At 40.0% G+C, this 22,797-nt stretch overlaps 1 protein-coding gene across 1 annotated transcript in view; it reads right to left on the bottom strand.

The window, feature by feature from the left end:
• Positions 1-18,882, bottom strand: part of il1rapl2 (interleukin 1 receptor accessory protein-like 2) — a 658,932-nt gene extending 640,050 nt beyond the window's left edge. Inside the window, exon 1 of the mRNA XM_059976475.1 lies at positions 18,846-18,882. Within this exon, the coding sequence (XP_059832458.1) occupies positions 18,846-18,879 (34 nt within the window). The 5' untranslated portion in view covers positions 18,880-18,882. The remainder of the gene's footprint in view (positions 1-18,845) is intronic.
• Between the last annotated feature and the right edge of the window lie 3,915 nt (positions 18,883-22,797).

The raw sequence follows: 22,797 nt of genomic DNA, 5'->3' as shown, positions 1-22,797 counted from the left end.
ATCTCCTCTCAGCCTCCATTGCTCCAGAGAATACAACCCAAGTTGATCCAGCTGCTCCTCATAACTAATAACCTCCATTCTAAGCAACATTCTGGTAAAAGTCTGGTGAATCCTCTCCAAAGTCACCACATCCTTGCTCAATGAGGCAACCAGAGCTGCAGCCTCACTTATGTTTTATTAATCTTTAAATCTAAAATTGATAGTCATGCTGCCAGACTGTATCACAGTTTATATACGTATAAACATCCAGGTTTTAATATGAAATATATTGCAACAGCAAGGTTATTACAGTGAATTCATTTAAAAATTGTTTGAAATAATCAATTATATCATAAAAGAGCCTCAAAGAGAACTATCACAAACAGGAGAAAGTCTGCAGAGGCTGGAAATCCAAGAAACACGCCCAAAATGATGGAGCAACTCAGGCCAGACGGTGTCTATCGAAAGGGGTACAGTTGACATTTCAGGTACAGACCCTTCAGCAGGACTCCTACTGAGTTCTTCCAGAATTTTGTGTGGGTTGTTTCAAAGAGTACTATGTTGCAAAGCCAATGAAGAGAGAAAAGGGCAGGCCATTCATAATAAGTGAGTCCATCTTAAAATGCAAAGTAAGACTGAAAATCAAAGATTAGCTTTATTTATCACATGCAAATTGAAACATCAAAACCTACAGTGAAATGTATTTTTTTCTGTCAGCGAACAGCACAGTGTAAGGATTGTGCTGGAGGCAGCCTGCAAGGTGTTACCATGTTACCGGCACCAAGGTATCATGCCTCACACTTACGAACCTTAAGCGTACGTCTTTGGAATGTGTGAGGAAACCAGAGAACATTAAAAAAAAAGCCCATGCGGTCACAGGGAGAACATACAAACTTCTTAAAATCGTGACTGGGGCTCAATTGTAAGGAGTTTGTCTGTAAGGAGTTTGTGCATTCTCCCTGTGATTGCAGGTTTCCTCCGAGTGCTCTGGTTTCCTCCCACATTCTGAAGACGTACAGGTCTGGGTTAGTAAGTTGCAGTCTTGCCATATTAGTACCTGAAGCATGGTAATAGTTGCAGGCTGCCCCCAGGACATCCTCATTGACACAAATGACACACTTCACTGTATGCTTTGATGTCTCTGTAAGACCAAAAGACATTGAAGCAGAATTAAACCATTCAGCCATTGAGTCTGCAATGCCATTCCATCATGGCTTATTTATTATCCCTGTCAACCTCTTTCTCCTGCATTCTCCCTATAAATTTTGACAGCCTTACTAATCAAGAACCTATCAACCTCTGATTTAAATCCTTCTAGAGGCGCAGCTCATTTTGTGTGAATATCATTATGAGTAAGCTGTTTTTTGTACCACTTCCTGCACCAATAGTTTTTATTCTGATTTGAAGCACATATATATACATTTTAAAGAAAGTATTATGTTTAAATTTATCTTTGCACCACATGATATAGATATAGAGTGTTGTGTACATGTACTATCTTGGTTAACACCTGTTATGAGAATAATCGAAAGCATTCAGGTGATGACTATATTGAATTTAATGTAGCTTTTACTTAACTCTGCAGCTTCGCAAAAAAATTGCATTAAAAACCGTGAAAGAGAGCATCCAACTCGGGTGACTTTTTGAGAAGTTGTTTAGATTGCTAAATAGCTGTGGCCATACACACAATGAGGGCAGTGGAAACATACCCAATGACTTGGCCTCCACAGCTGTCTGTGGTAATGCTTTGATGTACATGTAACAAATAAAACTAATCTTCTTTGATTCAGTCCAATAACGTTGCTGTGCACAACTCCTCCATCATTAACGCCTGTCAAAGGCAGGGTAAATTAACAGCCATTCTTCAAAAGGCTTATGAGAAAATATTCATATTAATTGCTATTTTGACACCTCCTTTTTATAGTCTCTCCATTGAACCTGAACCTTGAATATCTGGCACCTTCATTTAGTTCCAAGTAGACACTGCAGTGTATTGAATATTTCAGTAATATTTGAGTATTATTGTAAATATATTATTTGATTAAGCCGCCTTTGTTTGTTTACATACTTCCTTACCAGGGTGGCACTGTAACATAATGGTTAACACAACTCTTATAGTATCAGTCACCCAGGTTCAATTCCTGCCACTGCCTGAAAGGAGATTGTACATTCTCATGTCCCTGTGGGTTTCCTCCAGGTGTTCCGGTTTGCTCCCAACCTAAAGACAAAAAGGTTGATAGGCTAATTGGTCACTGTCAATTGTCCTATGATTAGGCTAGGGTTAAATTGGGGTTTGTTGGGGGGAGTGACTCGAAGGATCTATTCCATGTTGTTTCTCAATAACTAAATTATGGGATATATAGTATATAGCATTCTAAGTGGCTGCATCACCATCTGGTGTTGAAGGGGCTACAACACTGCAGAGAGTTTGTAAACTTAGTCAGCTTCATCATGGACACTAGCCTCCATGGTATTGAGGACATTTTCAAGGAGCCACACCTCAAAAAGGCAGCGCCCATCATTAACCTGATTCTGGTTCTGATATGGAAGAAGTATGTGAATGGAATATGTCACTGCACAGCATGCTATATGTGAGTGCCTCAACAAATTAAAACTAAGCAGTGTTACAAAGCATAACAGGTACAGTCAGCTCTGGCTATTTACAGTTACAATGCTTGTTGAAGGCAAAGGCATTGAACCTTCAGGGCTTCATATTCTTAGTTAGGGTGAACAGCATCTTTTAATGAATGAAATGGTCCTCTGAGTAAATTGAAAGATTTCATGGTTATTATTAACTGTTTGCAAAGTAAGCAATTAGTGTGCAATTGAATCGTTACCTGCAGCATTAAAATCTGTGAGCAAAGATTGATCTTTAGAAGAGAAAACTGATTAGGACTTGAAAAATCATACCAGGGCATAAACAGTCCAGGAGGACAGACATTGTTAAATGCATGTTGCATGAACCATTTCACAGCAAGTTGTGGTTAGCACTGATTAGGGAGATTTAATTTGAACAGAAGTGGTTTAGGAAGATTTGCTACATGCTGTATTGAGTTCATTGGCAATAATTCAAAAAGAAACTGGCTTAAGTCTCAGTAACTTTTGACATTAATCCATTTTTAATGTTGTCAGACTGAGATCCAACTCTACTTAATGTTCCAGAGCACTGAAAATACTTCTTTGATTAGAGAAGCATGGTTAGGTCCAAGGCATTTGTCCACTGGGAGACAAAAGAGTCTGCAGGTTGAGCAACAAACAATCTGCTAGAGGAACTCTATCAGTCAAGCAGTATCTGATGAATTGTAATATTTCAGGTCAAGGCCCTGGAATAGTCCAAGATGATGTTGCCAATTCTTTCCCCTCCACAGATACTGCTCAACCTGAATAGTTTCTCCAGCAGATTTTTGGTAACTTGTCAAGTAAATTGCAAAAGTGTTTTGCTTAAACAAATGGGCCAAAGACACACTGAGTACTGACTTTTTCATTAATCCACATATCCAATCAGCCAATCATGTGGCAGCAACTCAATGCATAAAAGCATGCAGACATGGTCAAGCAGTTCTGTTGTTGCTCAGACCAAATACCAGAATGGGGAAGAAATGTGATCTATGCGACTTTGACTGTGAAATGATTGATGGTGCCTGACGGGGTGGTTTAAGTATCTCAGAAACTGATGATATCCTGGAATTTTAATGCACAACAGTTTACAAAGAAGGGTGCCAAAAAAAATGGTTGTTAACCCCTGGTTTAGATCATTTCTCCATCGTGGCCACAACCCTCTCCACCATCAAGGTTATCTTCAAAAGGTGAAGCCTGAAGAGAGCTGCCTCGTCATTAAGGATCTTCTCTATCTGGGACATGCCCTCTTTTTGTTACTACCATCAGAGAGAATGTACAGGAGCTTGAAGACCCACACTCAGTGATTCAACTTCTTCCCCTCCATCATCAGATTTCTAAACAGTCCATGAACCCATGAATGTTACCTTGTTATTCTGCACTATGTATTTATTTTGGTATTTATAGATTTTTATGGCTCTGCGCCACACTCCAGCCGCAACACATTTCATGTCATATGTCAGTGACAATAAATCTGATTCTAATTCTGATTTAACCTTCCTGAAAGTGTAATGTTTTTCAACAACGTCCTGGTGACAGAAACCAAGAAAGTTAATTGCAGATTCATTTGTCCATGCATCATAACCGCTTGAATTCCCCAGCAAATTTGACATTTCAATATCCAGAGAATATTTCAAACAAAACAGAATTAATGCCCATGATGAAGAGAATTACATCCACCATCTGACAATTGACCCTAAAGAATCAAGCATCTCAAAATCACAGGACATGAGGGGTATAGATAGGATAAATGTAAGTACATATTTAGCACTGAGGTGGGGTAAGAATCCAACTAGATGTCAAGGGTTAACAGTGAAATGCTTAAGGGAAAGATGAGGGGGAGCTTTTTCACTCAGAGGATGGTGAGAGTGTAGAGTGAACTGCCAGAGGAAGTTGTGAATGTGAGTTCAATGTTTTAGAAAAGTTTGGTTAAGTCCAGGGATGGGAGGAGTGTGGAAGTCTCTGGTTCACTTGTAGGCAGAATAACAGTTCAGTGCAGATGAGATGTATCAAAAGGTCTGTTTCTGCGCTGTGGTGCTCCATGACTCTTTGATAAAACACTTCATAGTAAATTAAATACTTCAAAAAGTAGCCACTGATTTTATGTAGTTAAGTACAAATGCATTCTTTCTAATATCTCACGAAGATATCTCCCTCCATAGCTCATTGAGAATGGTGAGATAAGTAGGTAGGTTGATGAAGAAAACATATGGCGTGGGTAACTCTAGGTAACTTCTAAGGTAAGGACATATTCGGCACAGCTTTGTTGGACAAAGGGCCTGTATTGAGCTGTAGGTTTTCTATGTTTCTATATGCTTGCCTTCAGTGGCCAGGGCATTGAGCCAGGGAGTATTCATGTAACAGTATAAGCTTTAGTTAGGCAGCGCAGGAGTTTGGTGCTCTAGTTTCTAGTTGCTCTATTACAGAAAGTTTATTGAAGCTTCAGAGAAATTCACTGGCTGGGATTCCAGTCTATGAGGTACAAGGAGAGGTTGGGTGAACTTGGGCTGTTTTCTCTGCAACGTTAAAGGTGGAGGGGATACAAGTTTATAAGATTGTGAGAAGCATTGATAAAGTACAGTCAGAATTTCATTCCCAGGGTAGAATTATCAAATACTGGAGAGCATGCATTTAAGATGAGAAAAAAAAATTAAGGGAGATGAGTAGGACAATCTTTTTAATATACTGTATACAGTGAATGGTGGGTGTTTGAAAAGTTTAAAGGTATGAAAAGATGATAGTGGTGGAAGCAGATGAGGTTTTGGTGTTTGAGGTTTTGAGATAGACAATGATGTTCAAAGTTCAAAGTAAATTTATTATCAAACTACATATATATCACTATCCTGAGATTCAGTTTCTAGCAGGCATTAAAAGGAAAAGAAAATGTGCAATAGATTTTTTGAAAAACTATAACAAACAAAGATTGAGAAACGGACAAGGTGCAAAAGAAGATAAATCAGATAAATAATAAAAATGTAAATAAATAATACTGAGAATATGAATTGTGGAGTCTTTCAATTGAGTCTATAGGTTACGGAATTAGTTCAAAATTGAGGTGAGTGAAGTTATCCATGCTCTTTTAGGAGCCTGATGGTTGATAGTTGCTTAACCAGGTGGTGTTGGATTGAAGGCTCCTGTACCTTCTTCCTAATAACAGTAACAAGAAGAGAGCATGGACTCAATGATGGGGATCATTAATGTTGGAGGCTACTTTCTTGTGGCAACGCTCCTTGTAAGTGTGATCAATGATGAGGAGGGCTTTGAAAAACCAGGGGATGGACAGGGATGGATCTTGTGCAGACAAAGAACATTGAGTCTAATTTGGCATCATGCTTGGCACAGGCAGTTCCTGTGCTGTACTGCTCTATGTTCTACAAAGTGGGACAATTAATCTGACCTCTCTGCAATGCCTACTCCAGGAAGAGCAGTGTCTCCGTCAGTACAGCACTGCTCCAGTGAAGTACAAGCCTGAACCACAAGCTTCATTCTAGCCATGGGACTGGGACCTGTCTGTATTCTCATTGTCTCTGTAAAGCAACCAACATAATCAAAGACCATCCCCACCCTGGATACTTCCTCTTCTATTCTCTCCCATTGGCCTAAGGATACAGAAGCCTGAAAGCACATACTACCAACTCAAAGACAGCTTCTATCCTATTGTTATCAAATTCTTGAATGGACTCGACCTCAATCTCACTTGTTATGATATTGCATTTTATCGTTCACCTGCTCTGCACTTTTTTAGTAGCTTCTACACTTTATTGTGCATTGTTATTGTTTTTACCATATTCTGGACTGGCTAAAGAACACTGAGGCTGTCTACAAGAAGTGTTAGAGCCATCTCTACTTCCTGAGGAGACGGAGGTCCTTTAACATCTGCCGGACGATGCTGAGGATGTTCTACGAGTCTGTGGTGGCCAGTGCTATCATGTTTGCTGTTGTGTGCTGGGGCAGCAGGCTGAGGGTAGCAAACACCAACAGAATCACCAAACTCATTCATCAGGCCAGTGATGTTGTGGGGGTGGAACTGGACTCTCTGACGGTGGTGTCTGAAAAGAGGATGCTGTCCAAGTTGCATGCCATCTTGGGCAATGTCTCCCATCCACTCCATATTGTACTGGTTAGGCACAGGAGTATGTTCAGCCAGAGACTCATTCCACCGAGATGCAACACTGAGCGTCATAGAAAGTCATTCCTGCCTGTGGCCATCAAACTTTACAACTCCTCCCTCGGAGTGTCAGACACCCTGAGCCAATAGACTGGTTCTGGACTTATTTCCACTTGGAATAATTTACTTGTTATTATTTAATTATCTATGGTTTAATATTGCTGTATTTCTAAACTATTCTTGGTTGGTGCGACTGTAACGAAACCCAATTTCCTTCGGGATCAATAAAGTATGTCTGTCTGTCTGTCTAGCTCAGTGCACTGTGTATTGATTTGATTGTTATGAACAATACGTAAGACAAACCTTTCACTGTATCTTGGTACATGTGATGATAATAATACCAATATCAATAGCAATAAGCTTCATGGTACAAAATGAAAAACATCATTTGAACACTAATCCAGCAGCAGCTGTAGAAAAGAAAGGGGATTAATTTCTTTATGTGTAATAGCATTCTGATGAATGCTGAGACTGAAATGGTAATGATTTTCCTACCTATTTTATGGAGGAAGACATTTCCATCATGATAACACAAAGAACAGCCATTTGCCACAATACAGCGGCCCTAATTCAACCAGTTTGGCAGCTCATCTGAGCTTTTGAGAAATTTTTGGAAATATCCAGGAATACTACTGCAACCTTGTCTCAGATATGGGCAGATCATCCCATTTCTTAACTTTGCTTACATTCCGGAAAGCGGCCAAAGAATCCATCTGAAAAACTAATCTATAATTAATAACACTGTTTATTGTATCTATTCCTGTATCTTAAATTCTAACATTGTCCTGATTTTCTCCTTGAAGATGCAATAACTATCATCCTGAGGCAAAGTATTTAATGCTAATATCATTTGTAAATCCTTTTGTTAACAATGATTTTAAATTGGAACAGCCTCTGAGTTCCCTGAAACATCAACAATCTATGAGTATTGCCTGACTTTCTGAGTGCTTCCAGCATTTTGGATTTATAGTTCAGAGACAGAGCATCTGAAGTAATTTACATTTTTAAATGTGTAATTCCATCAGTACTGACTTCAGATTGCAATGGCAAGACTTTGCCTTTCACTCCATTACGATTAATCATATATTTAAATACTTCTCAATTCAATCTCCCTATAACCTTCGTTCATCCAAAAGGAAACAATAGTTCCATTCTCTCCAAGGTGATGTCGAACATATAAAGACTGTACATAGTGCAGCATAAGAAAGGGCCGTTCAACCCGCAATGTCTGCACTGACCGGGATATCAAATTAATCTAATCTCATCTACCTCCACATGATCCAAGTCACATACTTATCAATTTGCCTAAATGTGTCTTAAACTCTTTAATTGTATATGCTATATTTTCCTTCACTGTGCATTCTAGGTGCCACCTGCTCGCTGTGCTAAAAAAAAAACACTTGCATTGTAAATCTCCTTTAAACTCTCCCTCTCTCACCTTAAGCCTAGCCCTTTAGTATTATAGGCACAAGATGCTCTACCGATAACAGAAATCCAGAGTAACACACACAAATTGCTGGAGAAACTCAATAGGTCAGGCAGCATTTCTGGACAGTCCTGATGAAAGGTCTAGGCCTGTAAAATCTACTATCCATTCACTTCCATAAATACTGCGTGACCTGCTGAGTTCCTTTAGCATTTTGTGTGTTGTCTTCTGCTATTTGTTATTTCTGTCGTAAAAAATCTACCCTAATAAGTTCATAATTTATGAACTTTTATCATGTCTCACCTCAACTTCTGACATCCACAGAAAATCAGGTGAATCTGTCCAACTTCTTCTTTGAACTAATACACTCCAACAGAGGCAATATCCTGGTTGAACCTTGTACCTATCCAGATGTTCTTTTAATGGTTGAAATTGTGCCTGTCTCTCCCACCTCGGTGGCCTCTCGTGTGCCAGAATGAGGCACCCTCAGGGTGAAGGATCACCATCTTATATTTCATCTGATTACCTCCAATCTGATGGCAAGAATCTCGATTCTCCTTCCAGTGAACAAATTCCACCCATCCCCTCTCCCTTCCTCTATCCCCCACTCTGACTTTGCACTTCTTTTCATCTGCCTACTACTTTCCCCTGAGCCCCCCTCCTCCTCCCCTTTCTTCTATCCACTCTCCTCTCCTATCAGATTCTTTGTTTTCCAGCCTTAAACCTTTCCCACCCACCTGTCTTCACGTATCACCTTCCAGCTCGCCTCCTACCCCACCTTTTTATTCAGGTATCTTTCCCCTTTCTTCTCAGTCCTGGAGAAGGGTCTCAACCTGAAAGGTTGAGTGGTTACTCTTTTCCATGGATGCTGACTGGCCTGCTGAGTTCCTCCAGCATTCTGTGTGTGTTATAACAGCAGCTATAACTCCACAACCTGTGGACTATCGGTGACATATTTATATTGAGAAAAAAATTACTCTGAAATTTGAACTTTCTGTACCATATTTCTGAACATGATTAACAATGAGCAAATTCATTTTCTCAATAAACCAACTGCTGGTAAGATAACAGCTGTGATTATGATGCTACAATGCTCTTTCTATGAGCTGTGACATGATTTAAGGATTGGGATACTGGCCAATGGTTAATAGATTTGAACACTTGCTTGTTTTGATGACAAAAAATATATTTTTCGACTCATTTCTGAGAATGTGCAATGAGGAAGGAAATCTGCAAATTATAAATGAAACAAAAAAAAACCCAACTCCCTTTCGAAAGGATCAGTGGTTGAGTTAGTATTCTTGTTGCCAGGTGGAACAGATTGCCCAGCCTGAGGTTTTTGAGAAAGTTTTTCATACTTGCATCAAAGCATGATGCAGTTTAATCTGTTGTGTTTTGATGAAACTTTCCTCTCTGAAGATTGCCATTTTGTCTAGATGGAGAGGCTTGTGAGCTCCTGAGATCCTGAGAATGATGCCACCTGGAACTTAGCTGCTGGTCACCCATGGTGGTAAGATCAAGGGGGAGGTTCCCGATGAAGAACAATCCAACCCAGACCTCAAAGGTGGCAGAAGATGATGAAATGTCACTATGGCAGTTAAGGTGGAGGGAGGCGGCAGCAATGAAAAGTCCCCAGTCATCTTGCATTCTATGCCATTGGACACTGACCCCGATCGGTCAAGGGCCATGTGGTAGATGTCCATGCACCAGCCTCCCCACTTTAAGCAAAGTCACTCATAGCAGTTCTCCATTAATAGAATAATCCCTTTCAGAGAACAGCATACTCAACTCGAGTGATGGCACGAATACTGATAAAACTTCGATACCTCTCTTTGGACGTCAATGGCTGAACATTTCCTCTGAATGATCCTACTTAGAAGCAAAGTCAGCCCCTTGATAAAAGCAATATCATTTATCTTTGTGCATCTGAGTCACAACAGCAGAATCTACAAGTCAAGTACTTTAAAGAGAATAAGGTGAAGGATAATGAGGGTGGTTGGAAAAAATAGTACTATGTTCAGTTCTGGTCGTCTCATTATAGGAAAGATGTGGAAGTTTGAGAGAGGTTGCAGTGGAGGTTACTAAGATGCTGCCTAATTTGAAAGCATATATTATGGGTAACTTTGAGTGAGCAAAGGCTTTTGTTATTGGAGTGAAGGGGGTTGAGAGGTGAATTGACAGAGCAGTAAATTGTGATAAGACCATAAGACATAGAAGAAGAAATTGGCCCATAAGACTATAAGGTATAGGAGCAGAAGTAGGCCATTCAGCCCAAAGAGTCTGCTCTGCCATTCCATAATGGCTGATTGATTCTCTCTCTCCTCCCTTCTCCCCATAACCTTCGACATCTTGATTAATCAAGAATCGGTCAACCTCCGTTTTAAATATATGCAATGACTTGGCCTGCACAGCTGTCTGTGGTAATGAATTTTACAGATTCTCCACCCCCCTGGCTAAAGAAATGTCTCCTTATCTCTATCTTAAGTGGATGTCCCTCTATTTTGAGGCCGTGTCCTTCGATTCTAGAATCCCCCACTATAGGAAAGAACCTCTCCATACTCACTCTGTATAGGCCTTTTAATATTCAATAGGTTTCAATGACATCCCCCTTCATTCATCTAAACTTCAGCAAATACAGGCCTCAAAGCCATCAAATACTCCTCATATGTTAACCCTTTCATTGTAGCAATAATTCTCGTGAACTTCTTCTGGACCCTCTCCAATGAGGGCATCTCTTTACTTCGAAATGCGGCCGAAAATGGCTATCAATAGTCCAAGTGCAGTCTAAGCAATGACTTGAAAGTCATCACATTCTTGCTTTTACATTCTAGTGCTTTGAAATTAATGCTAACAGTACCTGTGTCTTCTTTACCACCGATTCAGCCGGCAAGTTAACCTACAGGGAATCCAGCAGAAGGACACCAAGGCCCTATGTACCTCTAATTTTTGAATGTTATCTCTGTTTATAAAATAGTCTATGCCCTTATCCCTTCTACCAAAGTGCATGACGATGACCTTCCCTGCACTGCATATTGTATATTCCATCTTCCACTTCTTTGCCCATTCTCTGCATCGGACCTGGAGTAAAAATCACTTTATTCTCCTTTACACTTGACATTAAACCGTCTTGAATTTTTAATTTTGAATTTACTTGTATTTGGTTCCCATCCCTCTGTCAAAGTAGTTTAAACGCTCCCTATCAGTTCCAGCAAACTCCAGCAAAAGGATATTGGTCCCCCTTGGATTCAAATGAAACCCATCCCCTTTGTACAGGTTGTAGCTTCCCCAGAAGAGATCCCAATGATCCAGAAACTTGGAACCCTATCCTCTGCACCGATTCCTCAGCCATGCATCCAATTGCCATATCATCCTATTGTTACCCTCACTGACTCATGGCACAGTCTAGAAATTACTACTCTAGAGGTCCTACTTTTCAGCTTTCTGCCAAACTCCCTATATTCTCTCTTCAGGACCTCCTAACTTCTCCTACCTGTGTCATTGGTACCAATATGTGCCACGACTTTTGGTTGTTTAGACCCCCTTTTTAAATGCTATGGATCCAATCCAAGACATCCCCGACTCTAGCACCTGCCAAGCAACATACAATCCGGGTGTCTCTTTCACATACACAGAACCTCCTCCAGTTACGGAATCCACTATCACTACTGCAATCCTCTTCTTCCTCCTTCCCTTCTGAGCTCCAGAGCTGGACTCAGTGCCAGAGACCTGGTCACTGTGGCTTCCCCCAGTAGGTTGTCACACCCACACCCAGCAGTATACTTATAGTTGAGGGCAACATCCACAGGGGTGCTCTGTGCTGGATGCCTGTTCTCATTCAGTCTCCAGACTGCAAACCAGATTAGACAGCCAGCAACTTTTTCCTGGGACAGAACTGGCTACTACGAGAGGGTATAATTTTATGATGATTGGAGGAAAGAATGCAGGGGGGGGGGGGTTGCCATCATAAATAGATTTTTGTTTACAAATGGATTGGTGGGTGTGTGGAACGTGATGCCAGGGGAAATGGTAAAGGCCAATACATTAGCAAAATTTCAGAGACTCTTAGAGAGTCACACAGATGATAGCATAATGGAGAGCTGAGCGGGAAGGAAAGGTTAGACTAATGTAAGAGTAGATTAAAAGGCTGACACAGGAAGGTTGAAGGGCCTGTACTATGCTGTACTGGTCTATGTTCTACAATTCTAAAATCTGATTTTTTGAAAATGTTGTCTAACCTTTTGTTTTAAAAATTACTTTGTTTTAAATCATCTTGGCTTTGTACTGCTAATGAGGCTTTTTTTTTCAAATTTGCACTGTTTTTAATGCACTTCAATAGGTATCAGTTAATCCTTTTACATTCCTCATTGTTAGCTTCATTAGTTGTGAACTATGCCATGAAATACCTTTGGGTGATGAAATTGATAAAATAAATTACTTACTACCACTGACAAGCTACTGATGCGTGATTCTGAATATATGAACTGATCAAATTAACACCAGGATCTATCCGTAATATTAAAAATCTGACATAATTCTCTTGGTACTAATAAGTAAGTTTCAAAACCAGGGCCTCTATACCTCGCTCTGCGAATGGAACCTTTTTAGGAGACCACAGTCAACGCAAAGGGATAATCATTCTCGCTGACAATCAACACAGGATTCATGCTTATCTAACTGCTCTACTCCCTCAAAATGCTGGAGGAGCTCAACAGGTCAGACAGCATCTACAGGGAGGAATAAAAAATTGACATTTTGGGCTGAGACCCTTCATTGGCCTGAAATGTTTTCCTCCATAGATGCTGAGTTCCTTCAGCGTTTTGTGTGTTTTACTCTGGATTTCCAGCATCTGCAGAATTTCTCGTGCTTTATTCATGAACGTGTTGCTAGACCCAACTCATATGCCATCTAAAAAGTTGTTGATAACAAAGCTCAAAGTACATTTATTATCAAAGTATGGATGCTATGTACAACCTTGAAATTTGTCTCCAAACAGGAAGCCACAAAACCAAGAAACACAAAAGAAGCCATCAGAAAAAATAAGACTGTCAAAAACCCAATCTGCTGTGAAAAGAAACAAATCATGCAAACCATAACCGCAAGCAATAGTGTTCTGAACTGAAGTCCACAGAGGGTGCATCCACAGACTGTTAATTCAATGTAATGGGGAGCAGTGAGCTAGACCAGCTCATCCCTTGCCTTGGGCCCTGACACCTTGACCTTTCAACCTAGTCTAGTGGCTAAATCATTGTCCAAACATCAGGTTCTGTTGCTGTGATATGCACTGCGGCCTGGACCCTTCTGCCTTGATTCAGCCTGTACCCAACCTTTCTGATTTGGTCCAGTGCTTAAATTCATCGAGCCTCAGGTCTTCCATGCTCTTGGTGATGGACCCATTGCCTCGCCTCACCTCGGTTCTGCCACATCGAATTGCTTCCAAGACTATTGGACTATTATAGACTATTGCCTGTGATGATCGTTTACCAGAAAAAGAGTGATTAACAAAGTAGTTAATTGTTTTTCTTGTTACATGTGCCACGAGTAGGAAGCCACTGAGATTCACCAGTGCCATCTTAAACCCATTGCCGTGAAATGACACCACAGTTGGTTGAATCTCAAATGGTAATGAGGAGAATTACAAAAGCATGATAAACTGTGTTGTGTCAGAACGACATTTCACTCTACATTAACAAGACCAAGGAAGTGATTGCAGGCTTCGGGGAGGGGAAGTTGGCGGAACATACGCCAGTACTCAGTGAGGAGCCAATAAAAGAAAGGCTGAGCAGCTTTATGTTCCTGGGCATCAACATCTCTGAAGATCTGTCCTGAACTCAACACACTGATGTAATTATTAAGAAACAAACCAACAGCTCTACTTCATTAGGAATGCGGTATATCACCAAAGACTCTTTAAAACATTCTATTGATGTACAGTGCGGAGGATTCTGACTGACGGTGCCACTGCCTTGCATCGAGGTTTCAATGCACAGGATCACAAATTAATCAAAATCAGAGTCAGGTTTAATATCGTTGGCACATGTCATGAAATTTGTTGACTTTGTTGCAGCAGTACAATGCAATACATGAGAACAGAGAAAAAATGTGAATTACAGTAAATATATATATGAAATAGGTAAATTAAATAAGTAGTGCTAAAATAGAAATAGAAAAGTGGTGAGATAGTGTTCATGTGATCAAAGTCCATTTAGAAATTGGATGGCAGAGGGAAAGATGATGTTCTTGAATCATTGAGTGTGTGCTAAATGATACTGTACCTCCTTCCAGAGGCTAGCAATGAGAACAAGACAAGAGCAGGGTGATAAAAAGACTGCATAGTGTTGTTGTCTCAGCCAAGTCCATTACAGGCACAACTCCTTCACCCATTGAGGATATCTTCAAGAGGTGATGCCTCAAAATGATGACATCCATCATTAAGTACTTCCACCATCCAGGACATGCCCTTTTCCCATATTGGAGCAGGAAGACCTACGCTCAGCTCTTTCCCCTCGGCCATCAGATTTCTGATTGGTCCATGAGCCCATGAATACTCAGAGTCCAATGTATATTTATTATCAAAGTATGTATACATTATACAACCCTAAGATTCATCTCCTTACAGGCAGCCACAAAACAAAGAAACCCGAAAGAACCCATCAAATAAAGGCCGTCAAACACCCAAATTGCAGAGCAAAAAGAACAACTGCAAAGGCAAGCAAACAGCATTCAGAACCAAAGCCCATGAAAGAGGGTCTGTCTACAGACATGGTCACAGATTCAACTCAGCACAGAGGACTATCTTGTAAGTTCTCAATTTTTTCACTATTTCACTATTTAGTTTTGCAATTTATAGATTTATGTCAATGCAAGTTATTACTGACAGAAAGCAATAAATTTCACCTCATACATCAATGATAACAAATCTGATTCTGATCCTGATCATTGTATTCATCTATTAGATATCAATCAAGGTGATAGTTTCTGCTTTATCACATCTGTTTGTTCCAGAACTATTGTGCAACTTGAGTCTTAATTCTCACCTGCTGAAGTATTTATTTTTTTTTACAATCTTTCAAGTTGTTGCATAGACTAAATCCAGCACTGGAAGGAAAAGAGTACAATGATCTCAGAATATGCCGAGTTGGTGCCACGACCGAGAATTTGGAAAGCAGCCAGCTGTTGCTTGGTTACACAAGTGGCAACCAGGGAGAGAACAATAACAGGCCAGTTTAACAAATAGGTGATGAACTTCAAGGATGCAGATCCAAATCCCTTCAAGTGTACTTTATTGTCTGTAAATGCTACGGAATGACCTGATATGATAAACGTCACCCTATAAATTAAATCCTCTCATTTTTTCTCCAACATCATGCAGCAGGGTTTATATTGTACTGGGGCTGTGGGAGCTGGAGAAAGAGCAGGGTGCAGATTTTATAAACACAAGAAATTCTGCAGATGCTGGTGGAAATCCAGGGGAACACACACAAAATACCTGTGGAACTCAGCAAGTCAGGCAGCATGTTTGGAAAAGAATAAACAGTCAACATTTTGGCCAAGACCCTTCATCAATACTGGAGAGGAAGGGGAAGAAGCCAGTATAAGAATGTGGGAAGAGGGGGAATGAATGCAAGCTGATAGGTGATAGGTGAGCCCAGATGATGAGGAAGGCAGGGGGTGGGGGAGGGGAAAGAAGTGAGAAGCTGGCAGGTGATAGGTGGGAGAGGTAAAGCACTGAAGAAGAAATCAAATAGGAGAGGAGAGTGGACCATGGGAGAAGGGAAGGAGGAGGGCCACCAGAGAAAGGTGATCTGCATGTAAGGAGAAGAGAAGGGATAAGAAGGGAGCCAAAGTATGGAGTGGAAAAATAGAGAAGGGGAGTGGGGGAAAATTTATACCTCTTCACGACATTTAAGAAGATCATTCTAACTGAAATGTTGTTTTTGTATTTATTAACCTGAGGAGGCAGCAGTGCAGGCAATATGCTGTAAACTCAAATCTCTGATTTTCTTACTCCTGCAGGGACTCACAATGAGAATCACTCTTGGAGCCACTGAAATCCCAGAAGCTTTTCAGACAGGGGACAGGAGGCAAGGCAAGTTCGAGGGCAGTGTCAGAGCCAGTACCCAAGTAATGGCACACACAAGACGACATTGGTGACACCAGGAATGAAGGGCTACTCAAAAGCCACATAGCACAGTGGATTCTCGGCAGCACAGCCACACATGTAGCCTTCTCATTAATTCATTCGACAGTGACGTTTCAGACAATAAGTGTGAACTCAGCTGGTGAAAGCTAGTGAAGCAGGCTGCCTCTTGGTTTGACAAATCATGCAGGTAACCTGGCCTGATTCAAGCAGTAATACCAAGTCAGATTTAATCTTTCTGCAGACAGTGGAACTTCCAGGGCAGTAGATTCAGCTTCTATTCTCTTTTTTGCTTTATGACAGGAAAGGATACAATTTTTATTAATGACCAGTTCTACAAGAATTTACGTTGTATTTAAAGATGGTGATAATCTTATTTACATCTGTCTTCTAGACACCTGAATCCCATAATCAATTTTGCATTCTGTCTTTTGGCCTTGATGTTCTTAGGTATTAGATCTGGCTGCGTAGCATACAAACAAAAGCTTTTCAGATGTATTTTACTACATATGACAAAAATAAACCAATTACCAACAATTACCAATGAAAATTATTCTTTCGTTTCTCAATTAAAAGGTTATTTAAAAAATACTCTTGCCTTCAACAGTATTATTTGAAATTTCTTTTATGCTTTTTTATTTAATATCCTTATTCTGAATTTTCTGCATATACTTCAAAGCACACTGCAAGAATCCTTCTTCTTATTCAGCCTTTGATGGAACTTCATAATCTTAGGCTGATTCTCGGATTTTCTCCAGCACAGTGAGCGCAAAGCTATGGGAATTCCTTTCTCAAGAACACACGAGACCACAAGAATATAGGAGTAGGAGTTGGTCACCAGGACCTGCAAGGCTGCTCACTATACAACGTGTTTGTTCCTGATCTATGCTGGTTTGAACTGTTCACATTCCACATTTCGAGGCTTCTGACTGGGATCCTCAACCAGAAAGCAGATAAAAGCAGCACCTCTCGATAGAAGATTCCAAATGCCACCTAAAACTTTGACAAACTTCTATAGATATACATTGGCAAGAATCCTGGCTGGCTGCATCACCACCGCCTTGCATGGAAACACCAATGACCAAGAAATGGAAGATCCAACAGAAATGGGGGATATAGCAGAGTCCATCACTGGCAAATTCCTCCCTACCATTGAGCATATCCATAAAGAGTGCTGCTGTAAGAAACCAACGTCAATCATCAAGGATCCCTACCACCCATGCTCCCTTCTTGCTGCTGCTGCTACTGGGCAGGAGGTACAGGAGCCTCAGGTCCCACACCACCAGGTTCAGGAACAGTTATTACCCTTCAACCATCAGGCTCCTGAACCAGCATGGATAATTCACTCACCTCAACTCCGAACTGATTCTGCAATATTTTGACTCACTTTCAAAAAATCTACAACTTAAGCCCTTAGCATTATTTATTTATATGTATTTTTTGTTTTTGAACAGCTTGTCTTCTTTTGCACATTGACTGCTTGTCTTTATGTGTAGTTTTTCATTGATACCTTTGTATTCCTTTGATCTACTGTGAATGCCCACAAGAAAATGAACCTCAAGATAGTATATGGTAACACGTAATTTAATAATAAATTTACTTTGATATTTGAAAATAATTACAGCCACGGTGAAGAACAATTTTGATTATTGGGCACTTTTTTATTTAATGAAGAAAATATGACATATAACTTATTTGCGTACATGTAGCTTGTGGAAAATACAATGAAACATGCATACTACATACTACATACATACATACTACAGAAGCGGTTCAGTAATTAGAAGTCTGAGTTGGCAAGTTCTGAGAACCATCTCACTCAAAATCAAGATGGGTTTGTAATGAATAAAGCAATAAGTTTGGAAGGAAGAGAGAAGAAAAAGTTTAAAAGGTAGAACTTTAATGCTTGTGCAGGAAATGGAGAATAAAATTCTTGCAGGACCAAAAAATAAAATTAAACTACTGGAGGAACACAGCAGGTCATGCAGCAACTGTAGTGGGAAATGGACAGTTAATCATAAACACAAGAGATTCTATGGATTTTGTCAATCCAGAGGAAACCACACAATGCAGGTCAAGCAGCATCAGTCGAGAGGAATGGACAGTTAATATTTTGGGCTGAGACCCCCATCAGGACCAGGAAGGGAGGGTGAAGAAGCCAGAATGAGAAGGTGGGAGGAAGAATCAGTTAATGTTCTGGGTTGAGACCCTTCAATTGGATTTCAGGAAAATGAATCTCAGGATAGTATATGATGAAATATATGTACATAATTTGATAACATATTTACTTTGATCTTTCAGATGCAAACTTTGAAGATTGCTCAATAATTGAGCAGACACCAAAATTTCATAAATACTTGTGTATATCCTGCAATACACCAGTAGCTTCCGGCACTAAAAGCAGAATATACTGTATTGTATTGTAAGCACAATGCAGTCCATTTTAGAAATGCATCCCCCTTTAAAACTAGTGAAGGTGAAGTTCCAAAGCAGTGCAATGCATATGTACAAGTAAATACCTAAGACCAGATAAAGGGCTGCGACTCCAGTCATCGACTGCCTGTGTCCCTGCCTGACCCATTGAATTCCTCCGACACATTGTGTGTTGCTCCAGATTCCAACATCTGCAATCTCCTGTGTTGAATACTATCTAAGCTCTGCAGAAATGACAAAGGGCAAAAGTCACGATGTTTCTGACCTCATCCACTTACTTCCTCATCCCCACGGAATATTTTGTTGACAGAGCATTCATCAATTTCCTTTACATCATGAGTGTTCTCAGCTCTCAACTTACACTTGTACCACAGTGCAATGGTTGAATTCTCTCCCACGTCCTTGTTCATGTCCATGGAGTTAATTTTCCTTTCAAATATTCAAAGAAAAAATTCTTACATTCAAAGTGATAATTAATCACTTCTGCAGGTTAATGCCAATAACAATAACTTCTGTCATCCAATGATATATTGCCCTCAAAAGGAATTCTAACACCTTCACCATCATAAAGTTGGCTTCCAAGAAGCCAGTCTAATGATTTTTTATAAAACCAAATTCCAAGGCATTGAACAATAATGTAATGATTAATCTACTGGACAAGCAGCCAGAAACTGGATCATTGATCCAGAGACAAGAGTTCAAAAATTTCCATGTCGACCAGTGATTTGAAATACACCTAATTAAATTGGGTTGTAATTTGTAAAGCTAGTTTCAATAATCATTACAATGAATATAATTCATAACTTACACTGCCTTATAATAAAAATAAACATTTGGTTTATCATCACCCTTCCAGGAAGAAAATGTGCCAATCTTACTTGCACTAGGTTTTATGAGACTCTAGACCCAACAGTGTGGTGGGCTTGTAGGTATCCTCACAGTCCAGGTTGGACAATGAAAAGCAAGGTTTACGTCCCATACATGAATCAATCAAAACTGTTTATCTAATATAATATTGTCTAATATTTAATCTTTTCTAATATTAGTGCTGTCCATTTCACTTTAAGAATGAATGGGCTAAAAAAGACAAGGTTCAGAGGAGGTTTGACAGAAAGACCAAAGATCATAAGAAGTTTAAATAGAGAAGTGAAGTGAACTGGACAGGGTGATACCATAGTGTGGCACGTAGCACATTGTTTTACAGCACCAGCTTTCACTAATCAGGGTTCAATTCCCACCTGAGCCCACAAGGAGACTGGGGAGTTTGCACATTCTCCTTACGGGCTCCGTGGGGGTTGGGGGGGCTGTGTGTGTGTGTGTGTGTGTGTGTGTGTGTGTGTGTGTGAGAGAGAGAGAGCTGCTTTGTGTATAACATTGAGCATTGATGGAGAGAGAGATTAAAGTTTAAAGATTATCTTTATTTGTCACACGTACATCAACACCTATAACAGTGAAATAGATCATTCGGATTATAGCAAATCAGTGCTAATTGTGTTGGTGGTGGCATGCAAGTGTTATTATGCTTCTGACACCAGCATAGTAAACCCAGAACTCACTAACCCTAACTGTATATCTTTGGAATGAAGAAGAATATTAGCTCATCCAGAGGAAACTCACACAGTCAAAGACAGAATGTACCAACTCCTCACAGACAATAGTGTTAACTGAACCCTGACCAGTAATTGCTGGTGCTGCAAAGCAATTGCGCTACTCGGTATGCTACCATCCTGTCCCTACAAAGACATGATTTCATACATTGGTATTTCAGAAAATAAATCCTACAGCTTATTAAGTGCTTCTTTAAAGTCACCAAGCATGTTATAAGGAATTTAGAACAAAGGGATGCAAAGCCTGATATGTTTCTGTGTTTCTGATTTTGAACTTAACAATCACTCATTGCCTTCACATCAGTACAGTGCTAATTTGTTAAAACCTTCTCATCTAACATTATCACTTGTACTCAAATATTTAATTAAAATGCTTCTGATCAGTTCCAAGCTGGGAGACTATGAATGTTTATAAGTAACTGGAGCATAAGCAAATAATCCACTGAATTATCTTCCCTTTCTTCTCATATGCTACTGATGCATCCTGGCTTCCTGGAATTTGATAAATTCATTGTGTATTTGGACACTGATGTCCACATGATAAATAATAAAAATCTTCATCTTTATCTCTAATCTTCCTTAGCCATTGCACTAAAAGAGTTGTCTGCTTTTGAGTTCAAAGGAACTGACACATGCAATGTTGGGAAAAAACTTTTGCACAGATTTGGAATCCAGAACATGAAATAAGTGGATAGCCAGACACTTTTCTCCAGGACATAAATGCCAAATACAAGTGAGCATAATTTTAAGGTGACTATACATTGGGAAACGTTCAAAAAACTTTTAGGTAGGCACATGGATGATAAAAAAAATGGAGGGTTATGTATGAGGGGAAGGTTAGATTGATCTTAGAGCGGGTAAAAAGCTCGGCATAACAGTATGTTTCATGATTTATGTTCTATGAATTCAAGCTTCGATGATTAAAGTGGATTCATTTTCAAAGAATGCATACATTATACAACTTTGAGATTTGCCTCCTTACAGGCAGCCACAAACAAAGAAACCCAAAAGAACCCATAAAAAGAAGACTATCAAACACCTAATGTGCAGAGAAAAAAACTGTGCAAACAATAAAAGTAAGCAAATAGATTTTAGATTGAAAGTGTGTCCTCAGACACAAAGCCTGGAGCAGTCTATAGACTCAGCCTTAATTCAGTGCTGAGATAAGCAAATATCACGGAGCCGAAAGACATGATGCCTGGGGCAGCAAGAGCAGGCCACAGAGCAGAGTAAACATTGCAGAGTCCAGAGCAGAGTAAACATTGCAGAGTCCAGAGCAGAGTAAACATTGCAGAGTCCAGAGCAGAGTAAACATTGCAGAGTCCAGAGCAGAGTAAACATTGCAGAGTCCAGAGCAGAGTAAACATTGCAGAGTCCAGAGCAGAGTAAACATTGCAGAGTCCAGAGCAGAGTAAACATTGCAGAGTCCAGAGCAGGCCACAGAGCAGAGCTCAGTTCAGCACAGAGCAGAGCAAACATTGCAGAGTCCAGAGCCTCAGCCTCAGGGTAGGACAGAGTGAAGTAAATGTCATGGAGCAGCAAGTAGAATCAGCCCAACCCTCACCTCTGGTCCTGACACCCTGCCTTTTCAATCCATCCCACCCGGTGTTTAAATCCCCCAGACACTGGGTTGTTTTAAATGCCAGGCCAGATGGATTGAAAAGGTAGGGTGCCAGGACCCTGTATTTCACAAAGACAGTGTTACATGATCTAGGTTGGGAAAAGGCTTGTGTGGAACATGCATATTTGTTCTGAATGGATGAATATTCTGCTGTAAAGTTTATTTGATGTAAAGTTGACAAATATAAATACAAATCTAAATAATAATGTTGTGGCCTTACAGTGTCGCTGAAACTGCTGCTTTAACAACAGAATGCTTCATTATAATTAAATAATATTGTTAAAGGCAGAAGCAATTATATTTATCTTAAATGTGATCATTCAATTTGATTCAATTGTTCTTAAATCAATTGCACTGATATATGAGCCATTACAACATACATTCATTTTCTTGTGGGTTAATCTGCACAATTTATATTAGATCAGTGTTTGAAAATTGTTTTCCTGTATGTTTGGGGGATTTCCTTGTGCTCAGTAGGAGAAGGGCAGCCAGTAATGGAACCTCCTCACTTTAGTCATCCTGTGTCAGATCAATCATTCTCAAGTTAAATGCTGCAGGCAGAAACGGTCTCCAGCTCATGCACTCTACTTGAACAAAATCTCCTAAATCTAATCGGAGGAAACCAATGTCAATTTCTTAAGTGCAAGTCTGACTGTTCCAGCTCATGCACATGATGCTTATGTGGTCCGAATAGGTTGGTCCATTTGCTGCCAAAATCTACAAAATCAGTTTTGTACTGAGGGTCCATGTTCAGCAGAAACTGTGGCTGGGTTGTGGAGAAGATGACATGCTTTGCTCCACAAGGAACAG

The sequence above is a fragment of the Hypanus sabinus genome, chromosome 8, assembly GCF_030144855.1.
Source record: "Hypanus sabinus isolate sHypSab1 chromosome 8, sHypSab1.hap1, whole genome shotgun sequence".
Classification (NCBI taxonomy): domain Eukaryota; kingdom Metazoa; phylum Chordata; class Chondrichthyes; order Myliobatiformes; family Dasyatidae; genus Hypanus; species Hypanus sabinus.
The sequence above is the reverse complement of the archived record's forward strand: the minus strand, read 5'-3'. Positions and strand labels throughout refer to the sequence as shown.